The 21,280-nt window shown below is 35.5% G+C and overlaps 1 protein-coding gene across 28 annotated transcripts in view; it reads left to right on the top strand.

Annotated features, from left to right (window-relative positions):
* Inpp4b (inositol polyphosphate-4-phosphatase type II B) overlaps positions 1-21,280 on the top strand; it is a 1,082,298-nt gene that overhangs the window by 909,188 nt on the left and 151,830 nt on the right. For all 28 annotated transcript variants that reach the window (XM_087193385.1, XM_087193387.1, XM_021247702.2 and 25 more), the window contains 2 exons: positions 10,947-11,077; positions 11,437-11,538. In XM_087193385.1, coding sequence (XP_087049511.1) covers positions 10,947-11,077; positions 11,437-11,538 — 233 coding nt within the window. The remainder of the gene's footprint in view (positions 1-10,946; positions 11,078-11,436; positions 11,539-21,280) is intronic.

Here is a 21,280-nt window from a genome sequence, read left to right as displayed (position 1 = left end):
CACTGTGTAACTTCTAGCTCTTCCCAAAGTCAAAATGTTTTCAATTGATTCAGGACATAGAGGAAGACACAACAGTGCAACCAAAGACACTTACGAAAGATGACTTCCAGAACTGCTTCCGTAAGTGGCAAGAATGATGGGATAAGCGTTTTCAAAGTGAGGGGACTGTGTTTTATGAGGTATTAAAGGCAGTGTGTCTTTCATTGTAATCATTTTTTTAAAAAATTAAACATTCACCATAGTTTTTGATCACCTCTTGTATGTTAGCAACATGACAAGTAATGGGGGAAATAATATAACTCATAAGTATACATATTGAAAGTAGAATTTTAATCTATGTACGTAAATGTGCATTGAATTGTATATTTATGGTCTACATAATATTAAGACTTTATCTATTGCCTAAGTAGCAACTTTATAATCATCCCCTTTATATATATATATATATATAAAGGGGATGATTATAAAGTTTAAACATATATATATATGTTAAACTATTTAGTGGAGCAACACGGGGCCCACAAAAGAGAGACATTGCAAATGATCTAGGCTGAGTTGCAAGTCTTTGTCTGCATGGCTAAGGAGACCCAATAGAGGTATATCCACCACTGTAGATACTTACCACATGAACTGATATCACAGTGCTGCCATGTGGAGTCTCTGGAGAATACAAATAAAAATGTTTCAGTGCGGAACTTTGGGATTCTGTAATGTACCAGGTCCTCCTGCATCAAGTGCTGGTGCAATACTGGGTTTTAGTAGATACTGAACCCTTGATGGTGACACAAAATGACTCTGTGACTGGACCTGTCCATTACTAACCAGCTATGATAGATGGGAGCGATACACTTTCAGTTCAACTCCAACAGATCCAGAAAGCATGAGCATGTATCATGAAGGAGTGTTCAAGAGTCCTGTGTAGCCCACTTCATTGCACAGATGATTTTTTCTGAACACACACCTGTACACCAATGAGGGTTCTTCTAAGAAAAGCTCATGGTGGAGGAAAGATCTCAAATTGGGATAAAGATGGGTCAGCCTGATATGACAGGTAGACTTTAAGTTCAGTAGTGAAGGAAATCTGCCAAGACGCTCGATTGGCAAACATACAGTTTACTGTGAAGATAGTAAGAGAGTAATATTTTCATCACCCTGAGGACATGAGCCTGCAAAAAGATAGGGCTGAGCAAAGAGATATGTCAGAGATGCCCAGATGTAAGTGGGATCACAGCACCCCATTCATAAGGGCAAGGAAACTAAAGGGCTTAATCTTTCAGGCCTGATATCTACAGTCCCCCAGCAGGTAGTAACTCAGAGTCACGAAAGTGTTGGCAGGGCCTGAGGAAAACCTGGAGTGTGAGGTGCAAGGTTCGTGATGAATATCCTTTAAAGACCCCCAAATCAGCTGAATCATTGGATGTTGTAGCTTGGTTTGTTGCCTTTCTGTAGGTCTTTAAGGAGTTGTAACTGGCCACCATTTTTTTCCCCAATGACATAGAGTTTTATTTGTAGATCATTTCTGTGTAAAAATATATCACACTATTGAGATTTTTTTGAAATGTCATGAATTTTAATGAAACTTGAAAATTTAATTAATCTTAACAATTACTTATTTTGCACTTACTATGTACATATTTCAGTAAGTTAAAATATCATTCATTTTGGCTTTTTACTATATACTTTGTAGTAATTTCAACACATTCTTTTATCATTTTTTATTATTCTTCATTGTCCTATGACAGGAATTGGCAGTTAAATGTTCACAGTTGAAATTTTAGAATTTGATAATAGAAATCACAAGGGATGTATCTATATAATGCAAATAATGTAGCATTATATACTTCACATCAGGAAAATTTTGTACTATTCTATGTTACACAAGGAATCAATTCCTTAGTTTACAGAATTGCAATAGAAAAATGTCCTTATATTGAGCTTTATTACATTATTCTTTACATATTCTTTTTTAAATTTTTATTTTATTAATATGTGTTTGCAGTGAATGCAGCTTACAATCATCCTGGGGAATGTAACATGTACATATGACAATTTATTTCTTTTTAAAAATATCTTTCCTATTCCCTCCCCCCTTCCTCCTCCAGTCTTCTTATCTGAGTTTTCATCCTTATTGGTATTATTAATCTCAGCTCACATTATGGTATATAATGTTTACATTAATTGAGATTATAAGGTTTCTGTACATGGCATATCTTTATTTTTCTTATTTCTCCCTCCTCACGTCTCACCCTTGCTCCCTTTGACCACTTCCTTATTGCAATAGATCCATCCTGTTATCCCCTTTTCTCTAACCTCTATTGTTCTCTTTGGTTTTACTTTGCATCACTGAAATGAGAAATACTACACAGTATTTAAGCTTGTGTGCCTGCTTTATTTCACTCAACATTATATTTTCCAGGTGTATACATTTTCCTACAAATGTCTCAAATTTGTCACTCTTTATAGTTAATATTCCATCATATATATCGCATTTTCTTTATTCAATCATTAGATGATTGATGGGTATATAGCTGCTTTCAGGGTTTAGCTATTATGAACTGTGCTGCTATAAACATTGCTATGCATTTATTGCTGTAGTATGATGGCTTAAACTCTTTGGAGAAGATACCTAGAAGAGGGGTAGCTGAGTCATATGGAATTTCTAATTTCAGTTCTTTGAGAAATCTTCATGCTGATTTCCATAATAGTTGTACTAGTATACATTTTCACCTAGAATTAAGGAGGATTTTTTTTCACCAGAGCCACACCAGCATTTGTGTGTTTGATTTCTTAATTATCACTATTCTTTCTGGAGTAAGATGGAATCTTAGTGTTCTTCTAACTTGTATTTCTCTAATGGCCAGAGATGTTGACTATTCCTCATGTATTTGTTGATCATTTGTATTTCTTCCTCTGTGTAGTGTCTGTTCATTTCTCTTGCCCATTTATTGACTGAATCTTTAATTTTAGGTCATTTAATTTTTTTGAGTTCTTTGCATATTGTAGATATTCGTCCTCTGTCTGAGGAGTAGCTGGCAAAAAGTGTTTTCCCATTCTGAAGGTTGTCTCTTCACTCTACTGTACAGAAGCTTTTTAGTCTGATACAATCCTATTTGTTAATTCTTGCTGTTATTTGTTGTGCAATTGAGTTTCTGTTTAGAAAATCCTTTCTGACACCTATGTCTGCAAATGTTTTACTTATTTCATCTTCCAGTAGATTTAATGTTTCTGTTTCAATGTTTAGATCTTTGATTTCAATTTTATTTCAATTTTATTGTAGTATAGTACGTGGTAGAGACAAGGGTCCAATTTCAATCATCTGCAAACAGATAAGCATCACTTGTTGAATAGGCTATCTTTCCTTTCAATATGCTTTTGGCTCTTTTGTCAAAGATCAAGTAACTGTACATGTCTGAGGAAGTTTCTGTATCCTCTATTCTATTCCATTGATCCAGGTTTCTGTTTTTGTTCCAGACCATGCCATTTTTATCACTATTGCTCTGTAATACAGCTTGAAGAGAGGTATTGCTCTGCCTCCTGATTTACTCTTGTTGTCCAAACTTGGTCTTGGTATTCTGAGTCTCTTCTGGATCCATATGAATTTTATGATTGTTTTCTCTAGTTCTGTAAAGTATCCTGCTAGTATTCTGATTGAGACTGCATTGAGTCTGTTTAACAGTTTTGGTCTTATGGCCATTTTGCCAATATTAGTTCTCCCTATCTAGGAGCAGGAGACATCTGTCCATTTTCTGATGTCTTCTTCAATCTTCTTTTTTCAGACTAGAGTAGTTTTCTTTGTAGAGAGGTCTTTCAGTTCCTTGGTTAAGTTGATTCCTGAGTACTTCATTTTTCTTGAAGCTACTATGAATAATGTTTTAATAATTTCCTTCTGGTCAACTTCCTTATTGGTATACACAAATGCTAATGCTTTTTGTATGTTGATCTTCTATCCTGCTACATTGCTGAAGTTAGTTATCAACTCTAAGATTTTTTGATGGAATTATTTGGTTCTTCTATATAGGCTATCATGTCATCTACAAATAATGATAATTTGAGTTCTTATTTTCCTGTATGTATCCCTTTTATTTCTTTTTCTTGCTTAGTTGCTCTGGCTAATGTTTCAATTACTATACTGAATAGAAGTGGTTATAGGGGACATCCTTGTCTTGTTTCTGATTTTAGGGAGAATGCTTTTTGATTTTCCTTGTTTAGTATGATATTGGCTCTTGGTTTGTCATATACAGCTTTTATTACATTCAGGTTTCATCCTTCTAGACCTCTTTTCTTCAGAGTTATTTTTTTATCATGAAGGGGTGTTAAATTTTGTCAGAAGTCTTTTCTGCATCTATTAATATGATCATGTTCTTTTTTAGCTTGCTTCTGTTTATGAGATGTATTACACTTATTGACTTGCCTACATTGGACCATCCTTGCATCTCTGAGGTGAAGCCTACTTGATCATGGTGAATGATCTTTTTGATGATGTGCTGCATTCTATTTGGTAATATCTTGTTGAGGATTTTTGTATCTATGTTCATTAAAGACACTAGTCTATAGTTCTCTTTTTTAGTTGGTTCTTTATCTGATTTGGGGATCAGGGTGATACTGGCTTCCATAAAGGAATCTGGGAGCACCCCATCCCTTTCAATATCTTAGAAAAGCTTGAGAAATATTGGTGATATAACACGCTTAAAGGTGTTGTAGACTTCAAGAGTGAATCCATCAGGTCCTGGAAATTTTTTAGTAAGTAGATTCTTTAATATTATAATTTCATTGCTTGTTATTGGGTTGCTAAGTATATTTATGCCTTTTGTGTCAATTTTGTTAATTTGTATGTGTCTAGGAATCTGTCCTTTTTTTAAAAATTGCTAATTTGTCAGAATATTATTTTTTAAATAGGCACTATGTTCTGAATTTTGACAGTGTGTGTTGTGATTTCACCTTTTTCATTTCCCCTTGATATAAGTCTTTTCTATTTTTCCCTTGGTAAATCTGGCTAACAGCTTATCTAGTTTATTTGTTCCTTCAAAGAACCAGCTTTTCAATTCATTGATTTTTTTTTACTGTTTTTTAGTCTCAATTTCATTGATTACTTCTCTCCTCTTTATAATTTCCCTCCTTAATTTTGGTTTGGGGTAGGTTTGTTGTTGCTTCTCCAGTATCTTGAGATTTCTCATAAGGTTATTTATTTGGGGTTCCTCTCTTTTCCTAATGGGATGATTGACTGTGGTGAATTTTTCCGCTTTGCACTGCTTCCATTGTGTTCCAAAGGTTTCAATGAGTTGTACAGTCATTGTCATTAACTTTTAGAAATTTTTAAATTTCTTCTTTGATTTCTTCTGTGACCCATTGGTTGTCTAGGAGTATGTTGTTAATTTTCCAGGAGCTTTTTGCCTTTTCCAATTTTTTTTCTGTCATTGATTTCTAGTTTCATTATACAGTAGTCTCATACAGGATGATTTCAATTCTTTTATATTTACTTAAGGAGGCTTTGTGGGCTAGTCTGTGATCTATTTTTGTTAGAAAATTGAAATGGTACTTAGAAAGTACCATGTGCTGAGGAAAAGAATGTATACTGTGCTGTAGAGGAGCGAAATACCCTGTCTATTAAAGTCCATCTGTTCAAGGGTGTGATTCAGTTCTGATATTTTCAGCTTTGTATGTCCATATAAGTATTTACTACTTTTATTATTTACTTCAAGTGATTTGGACTCTGTCCCTATGTTTTAGTGGAAGAATTACTTCTGGTTATAACAGCATCAACCAATTCAGTCATGTACCACTCCTGGATGATAGTCCTTGAAGTTATCACCCCATCCATCCTCTGTGCACCCTAAGACTGTTTATTGTTTGTGGTTGTGCTTCAATGAGGTAGTGAAGTGGAGGGAGGAGAATGGGAGGTGGTCGGATAAGAACTGTTAGACACTAAGGAGGAGGTTTGAAAGAGGACACTGAGAAATGAGAAGAAAAGTCTGATGTGGGATCTAATTCTATTGGAATACTTTCATTTGAGTTGAATGGGTAGTATTGAGAGTCTGCAGAGGATATGTGTGTGGACATGGGCGAGGTATGGGTGAAAGGAGGCTTTACTTTGTGATTGACAAAAGCTCTGCGCTTGTCAGAAGCTGGTGACAATGAAGATAATAGGCTAGGTGAGCTCTGGAAGAAACAAAGGCTTAGCATGGGCAGGACTGAGGGTTAATACTAGGAAAGATAGGAGTGGCAGTGAGGGAGCTACGTATGAGAAATTAAAAACGCAGAAAGAACTTAGGTGTGTGAATATTAATGTATTAGTGTTAATTAATATTATTGCTTTGGGGGTTTGAGGTGAAGAAACTAGATAGGGAGCTGAAGCAAGAAAAAGAAACTAGACATCTATTAGAGCCAATGAAAGGAAAAAAATACACAAAAGTAAATACTAATAAATAGAAGAAACTGTAAAAGAATATAACGAAATTCCATATTGCTACATCATTCTAAAAACACACAAAAACTCAAACCTATGAGATATCCAAAGTGAACATATTACATATTCCGATGAGACATTGCATATGTGATTCTCAAGTAGCTTCTTTACTACAAAGCTTAAGTTTTCACACCCCAGTAACTCCTCTAACTCTTCCATTACAATATTGAAACTAACTCAGACTCAGCACTTCTTTCCACCAGGTTTTAGGCATTCTTGCAGATTTTGATCTGGTTTGAATTCTTAGGTTACAAACTCTTACTGTCCCACTTCCTGGGTGTGATGGTAGAATCAGTAGACATATTCACTGGCATGAAATTGTCCACTGAGTCAGGAGTATTCTTATGTAATCAAATCAGCTATCCTCATAACAAGCTAATCAGTTACAGTGGTGTCATTCAGAAGAGGTTGAGAAGTAACATACCATAAGGCCCAATTTTGCATCTCTCTTTAGCCTAGAGAAGAAATCCATGAAAATGGCGTAAGGATCCTAACATCTCACGTGTTGATCCACACTTAACATACACTAAATATGATAGCTATGTCTCCTCTACTGGTGAAGAATAGCATTCAACAGTAATTTTATAGAATCCATTATCTAAAGCCCAGGGACTTGGGGTCTGGGTAATGTTAGAGGGAGGGAAAGAAAAGGAAAAAAATAGTTTCTGTTAAAGATTTCTGCTATATGGTACGGGAAGGAGGAAGTGGGGGGGGCAAAGGATACTCTTGGTGGTAGAGGTATGTTATTTATTTAGATGGTGTTAACAAGAAATACTGGGTACAAGATTAGTAGTGAGAAGTGGAGATGAGAAAAGATTATATGACTAATATAAATATTAAAGAAAGAGTTAATGGAAGACAAATTAAAAAGGGAGAAAGAAAAGAAAACTAGGGAAAGAAACAGGAGGAAGAAGTTAGGGAAGAGATATGGATAAAAGTAGAAGGAGTAAAAAGGAACCAGAAAGAATTCCGTTACCCTCTATAAACTATATCGGAAGAAAAAGGCAGAGGAAAAGAAGCTGACACACGCAAACACACACTCATAAAAGAAAAAAGGAGAAGATAATGGAATAAAAATGGAAGAAAATGAACAAAATTTCTCATAAATAAATAAATAATCTCTACCGTTTCAGCTCCATGCCTCTTTCCCACAGCATATGAACAAGGAGGAGAGCTCAAGCAAGGCATGCCCCTGTTTACTCTCAGGTGTCAGTCTGCCCCAGAATGCTGCCAGATGCAGACATCTGCACACAGTGACCACAGAGCACCACTATGGCCTTCCAATACCGAGTTACTCAGGCTTAACCTGCCCTCCCACTGCAGGAACCATCCATGTTCAACAGCTCTAGCCCCTCTGGGAGACCCCCTCCAGGCTCCTGTCCAACTGCCAGCTGTGTCCTGGGGCTGTCCTCCCACATCCACTCCGGAAACTCGACAGTGTGAAATACAGAATATGGCAAGGGACTGCTCTGGGATAGGTTCGCATACTGAGACTTCTCTACGATGTCATCCTTGCCAGCTCTTCTCCCTCTATGGCAGTGGTGGGCACATTACCGGGGTCACTCACCAACTCCCAACTATAGAAGAGCACGCTGCAAGCAGTATTCTGTGTTTTCCTCACTGGCTCCAAGTGCTACTGAGTCAATCCTGATGACTTTCTCTGGCTCTCTATGGGTGAAAGAGTTTCACTGTGTCTCCCGATGGCAGCTGGCCAGCTGCTCTCTGTCAGTGTGATTTGCAAGGTGACCCCTCTCTCTTCTATTTCTTCTGTATCATTTAAACTTTTTTCCCTCTTTTTTCAGTTCCCTCCTTGTTCCAGGGTAAATCTTACTTTGATAACTCCCTAAGATACAGTTTTCCAGACTCCAGACACTGTCCTGAAAAAGCTGAGTTGCTGGTACCCACTGTGCTGCCATTTTCTTAACCTGGCCACCAATCTGAAGTATTGTTCTTGAACGCCTCTCTTAGGAACATGTGTATGAGGGGATATTGTTTAATATGCTACTGGATTATAAGAAAATGATGCAAAGACATCTGTTCAAAGAGTTGCCAGTCCCGGGCCCACTTTTTGTGCTTTTCTATACTGGCTCAAAGCAAACATGGTACCATGTTTTTTTTCCCACTAGCTCAATGCTGAGACCTGTCTATTACCATCATTGTCACCCTGTCTTCTCACAGCAGCCACCCTTAAGGGGAAGACCTGACTGTATATCCTCAATGGCACCTGCCAGAGTAGGATCCCAGTATTTCTGGCCACCAACTCTTACCCAAACAGAGGCAGCACAGTTCTATTATCACTGGGTGATTGCTTTCCCAGCGGCTACCCAAAGTGAGGAGTTTACAAAACTGGAAGTACAGAAAGTCAATATGCTATAGGATGAATATTCATCAGTGAGTTATAGAACATGGCAAGGAATTGGCACACAGATATCTCTTTCTTCATCTACAAGACTATTCCAAGTTTCAAAGGTTCCATATCACCCCTCTGGGTTTATTTCACAATGCCAAACAACCAGCCATGTCTTCTTATGAGGTTTGACCCAATGCAGTTACTTTCCCTGTGTAAATTCTCTTTTTACTTCCATGTTGTTGGCTTGAGATTGTGACAGAAAGTAGATTTAGATAAAGTGATTTTTGTTCACTGAGTGATCAAATATGGTTAAGAATGAATATCTCTAAGCTTCCTGATTGAAAAACTTAAAAATTTTGCAAACTTTGTATCTATTTTTAATATACTACTATAATTTTTCTTTATTTTTTAAAAAATTAGAGCAACTCTTACTCTCGTTTTGTTTTTTCCCGACTCTACTTTCCTTTTATAGTTCCCCTATACTTGAACTTTTCTCACTATAATGATGACATATAGGTGGTTTGGTTTTCTCAGAATGTGAGCACTGATAGTGCCATCTTTTATATATGTTGTGGCATACTGGCAGAATGCAGTAAATTGTGAACAGCAGCGTACAACCTCCTTCAGTCACTTCTCACAGAACACTGAATTCTTCTGACCACAATTTCCCTTAGGCAGAGTTAAGATGTTTACTAGCTTGTATGTATATGATAGTGAGACCGGGGCTTCAATATCACCTCTCCCCTTTCCTCACCATTCCCTTTTTAAAACATTCTTTCTAATAAGGATTTAGATACAACATAAATTATCAACCCATGGTACATCTATTAATATTAGACAGGAATACCCTGCTAATATTTCCAGTGGAAGCGAAACCTAAAACCTTACCTATTAAATTGATATATATCACTTACTATGTATCTAAAACTTGACCTAATTGTCCTAGTTCCTCCAGACTTGGATATGTCAAGTGTGGAATCCTTTATTATAATTGTAATTGTTTGGTCTCCAATTTAAATATTCTACCAAGTGGAGAGAACCCCACTCTCCATTTTTTCAAACGTCTCTACTTGTTCTTTGGTCATGAACTCTCTTTACTCTCATTACCCACTAATCATGTCATGAAAGTTAATCTTTGGAGAAGTTGCAAATGTTATTAATGTTCACAAAGACTGTGAAGATTGCAGATGAAAGACCCAGCAAAACTACATTGTCCTCCCCTTGAAACAAAACAAAGACAGGTACAAATATTTGAAAGTAAGTCACATTTTTACATATCATCCATTATTCTTGCATTTAACAGGATGTTAAAGATTCTATATCTTCTGAATTTATTAGGTTGGTATTTAGCGTGTTCCATGGCCAAAATAGCAAAGAAGGTTCATCATTGCTGGTTAAATTAGCCTCATGAAAATGTTGTTGGTGAAAGGTTACAGAAATGAGTAAGAGATCCAACCAAGCAGTATATTAGACCATTTATCACTATAATTTTAGAAAGGCATTCTGATGATTTAAATGAACTTAGCTAAAGGGTAGATATTTAGATAAAAGTTAATAATTAAAACCTAAATGGCATGATTAGCTCTTTCTTTTGATGAAAAGGAGACAATAAATATGCATGCAGTCTTTAAATTGTCCTTTTGGGAAAACTAATGCCAAGGAAACCATATCTCATAATAACATTTATTATTCGAAATTAAAAATTTTACAGCTACATTACATATATACTAGGTCACCTGAGTATTTCATGTTCTCTCAGATATAGGCAGCCTTTCTCATATTCTTTGGTTTTGGATCATTGAATGCTGGAATTTAATTATTTTTACTTTGCTGTTTTAGTATTTGCTTTTAACAGAGTTTTCTCTATATATTAAGGATAGAAAATTCACTGTCTTTGTGAAAATTTCAAGGAATTTAACCTTTTTTGCCCCTTTGTCATAATGGTTTTATTAATGTTTGTGTAATCTAAAGTACATATATTTTCTCTGGTGTTTAATTTTAAGATAGTAGACTCTTAACTTTTCTGAGAAGGATATTGAAACAATTTCTTATTAGCTCTAGAACCCTGATTGAAAGTTCTGTGTCTATAGATCTAAGATCAAATTGGTTTCTCCTCTTTTGTATTCTTAATAGAAACCAGGAAATAAAAGAACTTGGTGAACTTTCTCCACACTGGGACAATCTAAGGAAAAATGTCCTCACTCACTGTGACCAGATGGTGAATATGTACCAAGACATTCTGACAGAACTTAGCAAGGAGACAGGTGGGAAACCAACAACTTTATGTATTCAAACTGAATTGCATTTCACGTATATCTTATGAAAACAGTAACAAACATTGTTTTTATGAAGATAAGGAAGCCAAAGCTTTCTTTAAAAATTATCTCTAACTCTACTATCTGGAAATCCAAAATAAGGAAATAAAAATTTTTCTATTCTACTTTATAGTATTATTATGAGAATAATTAAAATATTTTAATAACTGAATTTGAGAAAACCCGTAAATACAAGATGTGTTTTTCTTTCTGACAATCTCGTAACATTTTTGTCACATGCATTTGTCAACATATACACTTCTAAAAATGTATTTATTTACCAGTAATGTTTCGTTTTTTCCTCCTAGGGTCTTTCAAATCAAGCAGCAGCAAAGGAGATAAAACATTAGAATTTGTTCCAATAAATCTACACCTACAAAGAATGCATGTGCACAGCCCTCACTTGAAAGGTACTATATATAATTTTTTATAAATGGAAAATTATCTTAGAGTGCATACTTTAATAGGCTTGACAAGCTTGACAGAATTTAAAAGTTTACGAGTTATATAAGGATGAAGATTAAAAAAACCAAAGCTCGTACTGATCTTAAATAGTCCCAAAGTGACTACAGTATGTTTATTTCTGGATTTCTGGGCCATACTCTGTAAATGTGACATCTGAACTGAGTAGCAATAAAAGTGCTCAAAGAGCATATCAGCTCTCTCAGATAGTATTCATGGTGAATAGTAATTAACACTTGTGCTACTGTTTGAATTAGAAATGAGAGAAAGAGAAAGAGAAAGAGAAAGACAGAAAGAGAGAGATAGAAAGAACACTTGTTTTGTACCTGTCTTTTTAAACCATAGCCCCAGTGGGGAATAACATGCCATTTCTCTTAGAGATGACTACCAACAGGAACATTCTTTTTATTGGAGCAAGTTAGTACAAGATTAAGTAAGTGGGAAGTGGTAGAGCATTTTGATGTACTCAGTTTTTCAAGGAGAAATGTGTGGAGGTTTTCATAAGGATGCTTAATAGGGTCTACAGTAACTGATATGGTGTCATATTACCATTCAGCATAATTCCTTGCCATTTCTTAATAGAGTGTTTTTAATCTTTCTCATCTCACTCTTTACTTATTACTCTATCAGTTGTTCCTGTGTGTATGACATGACTATATATCCTCATTTTTCAGCTGAGGCCCTAGATTATTATGCCTTTTTCCTAGTATCAGTGTTATTGGTGCCACCTTAGCCTTTCATTCTCAAAAGTTTCCCCCTTTTGAGTAACAAATACTCTAAACATCCTTCTAGTACCAATTTTCTAGGCAGCCAAAAGCAACTTTGAATCATCGAATCTTTCATAAGTGCATTAATACAATCATACCCACATCGTGATGTGTAAAGACATACTCTGATACCATGTTTTGTAGGTATTGTCAGCAATGCAGTGGTTACAAGTGTGGAAAAGCAGAAATGAGTGAATCTTTGTGTACTGTTAGTGGAAATGTAAATAGTTGTAGACATAATAAATATCAAGGTTTCTCCAAAACTTAAAAGTAAATCTACCATATGACTGTGGATTCCATTCTTGTACTTACATCCAAAGAAATTAAAATCAGGTTGCCTAGGAGAGACTAGTATTCCTACATTTACTGCAGCATTATTCACCATTGTACAAATATTAATGTAATCTAAATGTTCATTGAAAGAGAAATAAAGAAATCGTCCATATAATTTTCTATCAAAAATTTGAAATTTCCAAAATGTCGACTCTATAGCAAGAATGGAATACTATTCAACTATAAAAAGGAAGGGATCCTTGACAGTTTTTACAGTTTGGTTGAGCCAGGAGAACATCATGCTAAGTGAAATAAGCCAGTCACAGTAGGAAAAATACTACATGATACTGCTTATCTGGAGAAACTAAAACACTGAATTTTATAGAAACAAAGACTGGAATATGGTTTCTAGGAGCTTTATGATAGGAGAAACAGAAGTATTAGTCAAAGGGTTCAAAATTTTAATTATGTAAGGGTCCTAGAGATCTGCTTTACAGTAGACAGCTTGTAGTTCCCAATACTGTACTGCATACTTAAAATATGCCAAGAAGGTAGAATCTATGTTGTGTTCTTATATACAGACACACAATAATAATTTTCATCATTATCAATAAAGAGGGAAGGAGGAAAATTTTGAAGGTGATAAATAAGTTGGTAGTAGCTACAGTGATGTTAAAGGTGAGTCCTTGTCTCCAAACTTTAAATATATATATATATAATATATATATATATATAATATATATAGGCTTTATATAACTTTATATAACTGTTATAACTTTATATAACTTTAAATATATATAGCTTTATACACCAATAATACTTCAATAAAGTGGTTTTTAAAAGAATTAAAATTAAATTTCTGCTGTCTCAGAATCAACTGAGGTTTTATAATTAGAAAAATTAAGCATTTTGTTTTCTAGATTGTGCTTACCAATCATATATACACAACTAGCTGATGTGTGGTTATAGTGTGGTTATAGTTATCTTGACATACAATTTTATCATGTTTTGAAACCCTTGTCAACAATCTGAAATTTTCGCTTAGGTACTTTTCACCACAAGTCATGTCAAGTGAAAGAACTAAGATGGATTGGGCCAAGGCATTTAGAACTTTTCCTTCATAACTGTCAAAAGTTTGAACATAGCACTATGATCTGGTTTTAAAGTCTTCAAAACCCAAAGTTTCAATAGTGATAAAGAATTTTAAAGGACTATTAACTAACATATTTTTCCTAATAGCCAATATGAAAAGACCTCTATGTAATAATAAAATGTTTATATATCTAGAAGAAATATAACACAGGGGGATTTGAATTGCAGCTCTGCCACATTTTAAAAGTCACCTAAGTCTGTCATTAAATTATTCTAAATAAAGTTGTCCTCATGTCTGATGAAGGGAGGTGGAGTATGGAAAACATCTCTACTGATACAATAATAGCAGTTTTAGTATACAGGTGGCATTTGACATCCCTGGAATGAAATGGATCTCTCAGTTTTATCAGAACTATTAATCAAGCAAGACCTTATTAAAAGACAATGAAGTCTTGAATTAATGAAGTAGCTAGATTTAGAGAAAAGATGACTTACAGAAGCATTTTAGAGAAATAATCACAAGTGAGTACTTAATGACTGATGGAATAAGGTAATGAGGGAAGCAGATAATTTGGATTATGTACTCATTGATGGATGGCAGCGTCATCAAGCTAGATAGACTGGGATGGCAAATTGGTATCAAATCATTTCTAATTGCATGTTTAAATATTTGATAATGGTCCTTAATACACTTCTACCAAACAAGGAGTAATCATTATCAAACTGGCCTTTTATTTTATGCTTCCATCTGGAAAATGAAAGAATCTTATGCAATATGTTGTTTTCCAAGATATGTGAAAAGTAGACTAGAATGAAGTAGGATGCAAGCAACATGTTTTTCTTCTGATTCTCTGATTTGAATAGAAGAAACTGGGAACTAAAAGAAAGAAGTTCAGAAATGCAAACACAGTCTATGCTGGTTGGTTTGGTTTGGAATGTGTACCAGCCTCCTACAGATGCTATAGCAAAATACCACAAATCAGGACCCTTAACTGATCAAAATTTATTGTCTAAGAGTTCTGGAGGCCTGAGGTCAAAATTCAAAGCACCAGGAAGACCATACTCCCACTGGAGCTTGCACAGAAATCCTTCTTGTCTCCCCCTGGAGACCCCTGGGTTTGCTGGGATCCTTGGCACATCTCGCTGAACCTCCATTTTCATGGGGTGCACTCCTGTAACTTTATTTGTCTTGTCTTCTTTTTGTGTATCTGTGTCTGCATCTAAACTTTTCTATTGAGAACATTGCTCATATTTTCCTAGAGTCCACCCTAATAAGTTGAGTTAAGCTTGATTATATCTGCACATTTCAATGCTATATGTCTTAGAAACAACCCATAAATGAGAGGATTTTTGACAAAGCTGTTAAAAGATAGACTAGTTATGCTCTTTGCAGATCTAAGAAGGAAATGAAGAAAATAACTTCGTTTCCTAAGAGTATTAATGGGAAATGTATTAAATTGTACTGTATTCTGACTTTTTCCTAAAACTATTCATGTATAAAATACATGCAGTCTAAATACATGTACATAAAATAAATGTGTATGTAGACATAACACATGCTATATTATCAGGATATTTTAAAAATGTGTATAATTAAGTTTAGAAGGTATCATTTGAAATTGGACTTAAGATACAGTAGGTACACATACAGTAGACCTCAGCTACCTATTCTAATAGATATTGAAAACTCCACTGAAATTTGGAGGCCCTACCACTTCTTTGTCTTTAAGTTATTTGGCCTCTCTGAATGTCAGTTTTCTTAACTGTAAAATAGGAACATTGAAAGTTGTAATAGATGGTAGAAAACCAAGTTATATACTTGCTTATGTAACACATTGGACAGATTTTGAATTGCAGTTAAATTTATTTAAGATTCATGGAATCTGATTTGAATGTTCAGCTGAATTACAGAGAACATTTTGCAAGTTAATGATGCAAGATTGGTTAAGCCCTGGTATTTCACTGGTGAGTTATTTGGTTGTAGTCTACTTTTTTATTTCATTCTTGCCCTTAGTAAATTATACCTACTCATGTTTGATTAATAAGCCTGCCACATTTAGAGAAGCAACTTTGCAAATAATAGCAGACAGCTTCGCCCAATAAAAAATTAGTTCTCAAAACAAGCAACTAAGGAGAACTCATGTTGTGATATCACATGCTGAAAAATGGAATAACCTTCAAGTAACTCTGGGTATCCCCACACCCATTAAGTTAATTTTTCATCCTCATTTGCAATTTATATTAAAAGCAACAAGTAGAATTTCCACACTTGCCAGCAGCGACAATAGAAAAAATCCCCCAAATTAAAAAAATTTCTTTTATTACAAATTAATAAATTTCATTTTCATAGACCATCAGTTGCAGATATTATAAAACATGGATTTTTATATTATAACAGTCTGCTTTAATTATTTTATATGCTGTAGATTTACAATAGCATTTTGCTGTGAGATCTAATGAATTCAAATTAAAGCTTTTTTATCACTGGAGAAGTAATAGTTTAGTGATAGTTTACACCTAGTGATAGTTTACTTTTTAGGTAACTGTGTAATACATTTGTCTGCAATTTATAAAATAGAAACATTTTATGGAACTTTGCATTATTAATGCACAACTAATTTTGAATCTGTGTGCTCTGTATATATTAGCTATATAAGCATGAGTTCACATTGTGAGCCCATTCTGCTACATAAACATGATCAGATGATCAGAGTTGGACGCATGGCATATGTGAGGGACAAGGAGAGTGGCAGGGGGAGACTTAAGGTCTTTCAGTTGAGTTTCTCTTATTATTCAGTTAGGGCTCCAGAGACAGTTTCTGCTAATGAGTTTAACTGTGCTCCAGGAAACTAAACACTGGCCTGGAAAAGCCATAGAAAGTAAAATCAGAGATACAATAAGGAAGCAGACCACAAAAGAAAGAAGGGACAGAGTTACTGTCATGACTTTCCAGTTCCTGATTTAGGCCTACAGCCTACAGTTCCTGCCCCGAGTTTTCATGAATGAAACACTCCTGTCCAGTACATACACACACACACACACACACACACACACACACACACACTGCTATTTTTGTTTATTTGCTTTTTTCACATCTCAAGTAGGGATCTATGAGTTGCACTGAAAGAGCTTTAACTAATGATGTTTTAAAATAAAGCAAAACTATTTGCTATCGTAAAGCTGCAGTTGTAATCAAGTTCAACATGAGGCAGAGTTTGTCATCTCTAGGAATGTCAGCTGACCTCTTTGGCTCTTCATTTTCTAATCACTACCCTGGGGGAAGAGTAAGTAAAGGGTTGTTAGAGCTCCCTCCAGAGTTTGGGCATATCATCTCATCGATGAAGTGTTGTAACCGTCAGGGATGATGTCAAATTGCTGCGACTATATTGAAAGAGATTTCTCTTTAAAATCCTTAAAACCTTAAGATTCCTGTCAAACGATTTTGCAAGCCACTTTAAAGATGGGGGTTAGCTTAAATTGTGCCTTGTGATATGAGCTCAGTGTGTCTACAATTCTTTTCATTAGCAGTACATTACGATTGAAAGAATTTTAGAGATCTTTTGCAAAAAATAGAACTCTCTCATTTCTATTAAATGGCTTTTAAAAGGCTACAAACAAACTATGGCAATAGTAGAATGAAAGGAGATTTTTTTTTTGGTACCAAGATTGAACTCGGGTCCTTGTGCTTACAAGACAGGTGGCAGAACCACTGAGCTAAATCCCTGGACTAAAAGGAGATATTTTTAAAAGGATAATATAAAGTCAAGCTTTCATATTATTGTCTTGGAAATAGCATTTTTAAAAAAATTCTTTTATTGGTACATTTTAGGTATACAACACAATTACATTTATCATTGGGAACTTGTACCTTTACATGATGCATCTTGATTCTTATTTTTTCCCCATTCCTAGCCCTCCCTTCACCCCCTCCACCCTTCTCTATTTACAAAGACTTTATTTCCATTTTTTCCATTTCTCATCATTTTTCCTTTCCCTTCTTTCCTTTCCCCTGCCCCTCCCACTACCCCTACCCCTTTGGACATTGTCTTCCTATTTTGCATTATCGATTATTCATTCTAGTCATTGGTACATTTTAGGTATACAATATAATGACATTCGTCATTGGAAATTTACCCCTTTACATAGTCTCTCTTGGTTCTTATTCTTCACCCTTGCCCAGCCCTCTCTTCAACCCCTCCATTCCTCCCTATTTACAAAGATTTTGTTCCTATTTTTCCATTTTCTCATATTAATTCCATACCCTTCTTTCTTTTCCCCTACCCCTGCCACTTCCTTTCCATTTGCCCCTTTTCTTCCTATTTCACATTACCTATTATACATTTTTGTCCTTATTTACACTTTCAGTTTCTCACACCAGAGAAACTATTTGGTATTTATACATGTGTGTCCTATTTATTTCACTTAAGAGTATAGCTTCAATGTGCATCCACTTAGCTATAAATGTCTATAATTTCTCATTTTTGATGGCTGAGTAGTACTCCATTTTATTTTTAAAAACCTCACATTTTCTTTATCCAGTCTCCAGTTGATGGGCATTTGGGCTGTTTCCAAGTTTTAGCTATCACAAACTGTGCTGCTATGAACATGGGCGCACATATATCACTGTGGTATGATTCTTTTAATTCTTTGGGGAAGATCCCCAGTAATGGAATAGTGGGGTCAAATGGGACTTCCAGTCCTAGTTCTTTGAGGTATCTCTATACTGATTTCCACAGTGCTTGCACCAGTCTACACTCCCACCAGCAGTGGAGTCTGGTTCCTTTTTCCCCACAGCCCCACCAGCATTTGTTATTGGTTGATTTCATGATAGCAGCCATTCTTTCTGGAATGAGGTGGAATCTCAGTTTTGTTTTCATTTGCATCTCTCCAATGACCAGTGATGTTGAACATTTTTTCATGTATTTATTGGCTATTTCTACTTCCTTGTCTGAGAAATTTCTGCTCATTTCAGATGTCCATTTTCAGATTGGGTCTTTAAATTTGGGAGGTCTGATCTTTTTAAGTTCTTCATAGGTTCAAGATAGTAGACCTTTGTCTGAGGAAAAACAGGTGAAGATTTTTTCTCACACTGTGGGTTGTCTCTTCACACTGTTGGTGGTTTCTCTTGCTGTGCAGAAGCTTTTTAATAAGAAGATATCCCACTTGTTGACTGTTTGTGCTACTTCATGGGCAACTGAGGTTCTGTTCATAAAATCTTTTCCTACACTGGTGTCTTCAAGAGTTCTACCTAACCTCTGTTCCAACTGGTTCAGAGTTTCTATTTTAATATTTGGATCTTTAATCCATTTTGATTTTAGTTTAGTGCATGGTGAGAGATACAGGTCTAGTTTGAATCTTTGGCAAGTTGAAGCCCAATTTTTCCAGCACCGTTTATTAAAGAGGCTGTCTTTCCTCCAGTGAGGGTGTTTGGCTCCTTTGTTGAAGATGAGATGGCTGAGTGTGTCTGGCATTGTTTCTGCATCTTCTAATCTGTTCCACTGGTCCTCAGGTCTGTTTCCTTGACAGTACCATGCTGTTCTCATCACAGTAGTTTTGTAGTATAGTTGCAGGTTGGGGATTGCGATACCCCCTGCCATGTCTCTGTTACCTAGAATTGCTTTTGTTATTCTGGCTCTCTTCTTGTTCCAAATGAATTTTTGGATTGTTTTCTCAAGGTCCATGAAGGATGCCACTGGGATCTTAATTGGAATTTCATTGAATCTATATAGCAGTTTTGGAAGTATGGCCATTTTCACTGTATTAATCCTTCCTACCCAGGAGCAGAGGCTGTCTGTCCATTTTCTGATATCATCTTCAATCTCTCTTTTCAGAGTGCTATAGTTTTCATGGAAGAGGTCTTTGATTTCTTTTGTTAGGTTGATTCCTAGGTATTTCAGTTTTTTGGATGCTATTGTGAAAGGAATTGTTTGCCCTATTTCTCCCCCAGTGAGTCTGTCATTGGTGTAGAGGAAAGCTATTGATTTTTGTGTGTTGACCTTGTAACCAGCTCCTTGACTGAATTTCGTTATTAAGTCTAGAAGACATTTACTGGAGTTCTTGGAGTCTTCTACATACAGTATCATGTCGTCTGTAAATAATGACAATTTGACTTCTTCATTTCCTACCTTTATTCCTTTTATTTCTTTCTCTTGTCTAATTGCTGTGGCTAATGTTTCCAAAATTATAATGAACAAGAGTGGTGATAGTGGACATCCTTGTCTTGTTCCTGATTTTAGTGTTAAAGATTTCAGTTTTTGACCATTTAGTATGATATTGGCTGTTGGTTTTTCATAGATGGCTTTTATCAGTTTGAGGTAGAGACCATCTATTCCAATTTTTTGTAGGGTTTTTATCATAAATGCATGTTGGATTTTGTGAAATGATTTTTCTACATCTATGGAGATAATCATATGGTTTTTGTCCTTGGCTCCATTGATACAGTGTATTACATTGATTGATTTGAGTATGTTGAACCATCCCCGCATCCACGGGATGAATCCCATTTGATCAGGGTGTATGATCTTCTTGATGATCTTCTGCATTCTATTTGCCAGTATCTTGTTAAGGATTTTTGCATCTGTGTTCATTCGTGAGACTGGCCTATAGTTCAGTTCTCCTTTTTGGTTGGGTCTTTCTCTGCTTTGGGGATCAAGGTGATGCTTGCTTCCAGGAATGAATTTGGGAGTATTGCTTCCCTTTCAATTTCATTGAAGAGTTTAAACAGTAGTGGCAGTAGTTCCTCTCCAAATGTCTTGTAGAATTCAGCAGTGAAGCCATCAGGACCCGGGATTTTCTTAGTTGTTAAGTTTTTAATTACATTTTCAATTTCATTGGTTGATATTGGGTTGTTTAGTTAGAATTTTTAGGTCTTCTTCATTCAGCTTTGGTAATTCACATGTATCTAGGAATCTGTCCATTTCTTCTGTGTTTTACATCTTACTGGCGTATAGGTTCTGGAAGTAGGTATTGATGATCCTCTGGATTTCTGCTGAGTCTGTTGTAATTTCACCCTTTTCATTCCTAATTGCATGGATTTGGGCCTTTCCTTTTTCTGAGAAGGTTGGCTAAAGGTTTGTCAATTTTGTTGATTCCTTCGAAGAACCAACTCTTGGCTTCATTGATATTTTGTATCATTTTCCTGGTCTCCATTACATTGATTCCTCCTCTGATCTTTATAATTTCCTCCCTTGTATGAGCTTTGGGGTTGTCCTGCTCTTCTTTTTCTGGAAGCTTGAGGTTCAGCATTAGGTTGTTTAATTGGGCTCATTCTGTTTTCCTAATATGCATATTCACTGCTATAAATTTCCCTCATAAGTCTACTTTCATTGTGTCCCATAGATTCTGATATGTTGTACTGTCATTGTTACTTAATTGAAGGAACTGTCTTATTTCTTCTTTAATTTCCTCTATGACCCATTGGTTATTCAGAAGTGTGTTGTTCAATTTCCACGTGTTTATGAAATTTTTTGAGTTTCTTTTGCTATGAATCTCCAATTTCATCACACTATGGTCTGATAATATACAGGGGATAACTTCAATTCCTTTGCACTTACTTACA

The sequence above is a fragment of the Heterocephalus glaber genome, unplaced genomic scaffold (genome assembly GCF_053883595.1).
Source record: "Heterocephalus glaber isolate CG9 unplaced genomic scaffold, H.glaber_assembly_v1.0 deba00001587, whole genome shotgun sequence".
NCBI classification, from domain to species: domain Eukaryota; kingdom Metazoa; phylum Chordata; class Mammalia; order Rodentia; family Bathyergidae; genus Heterocephalus; species Heterocephalus glaber.
Note: the sequence above shows the minus strand (reverse complement) of the source record. Positions and strands in the feature narration are given on the sequence as shown.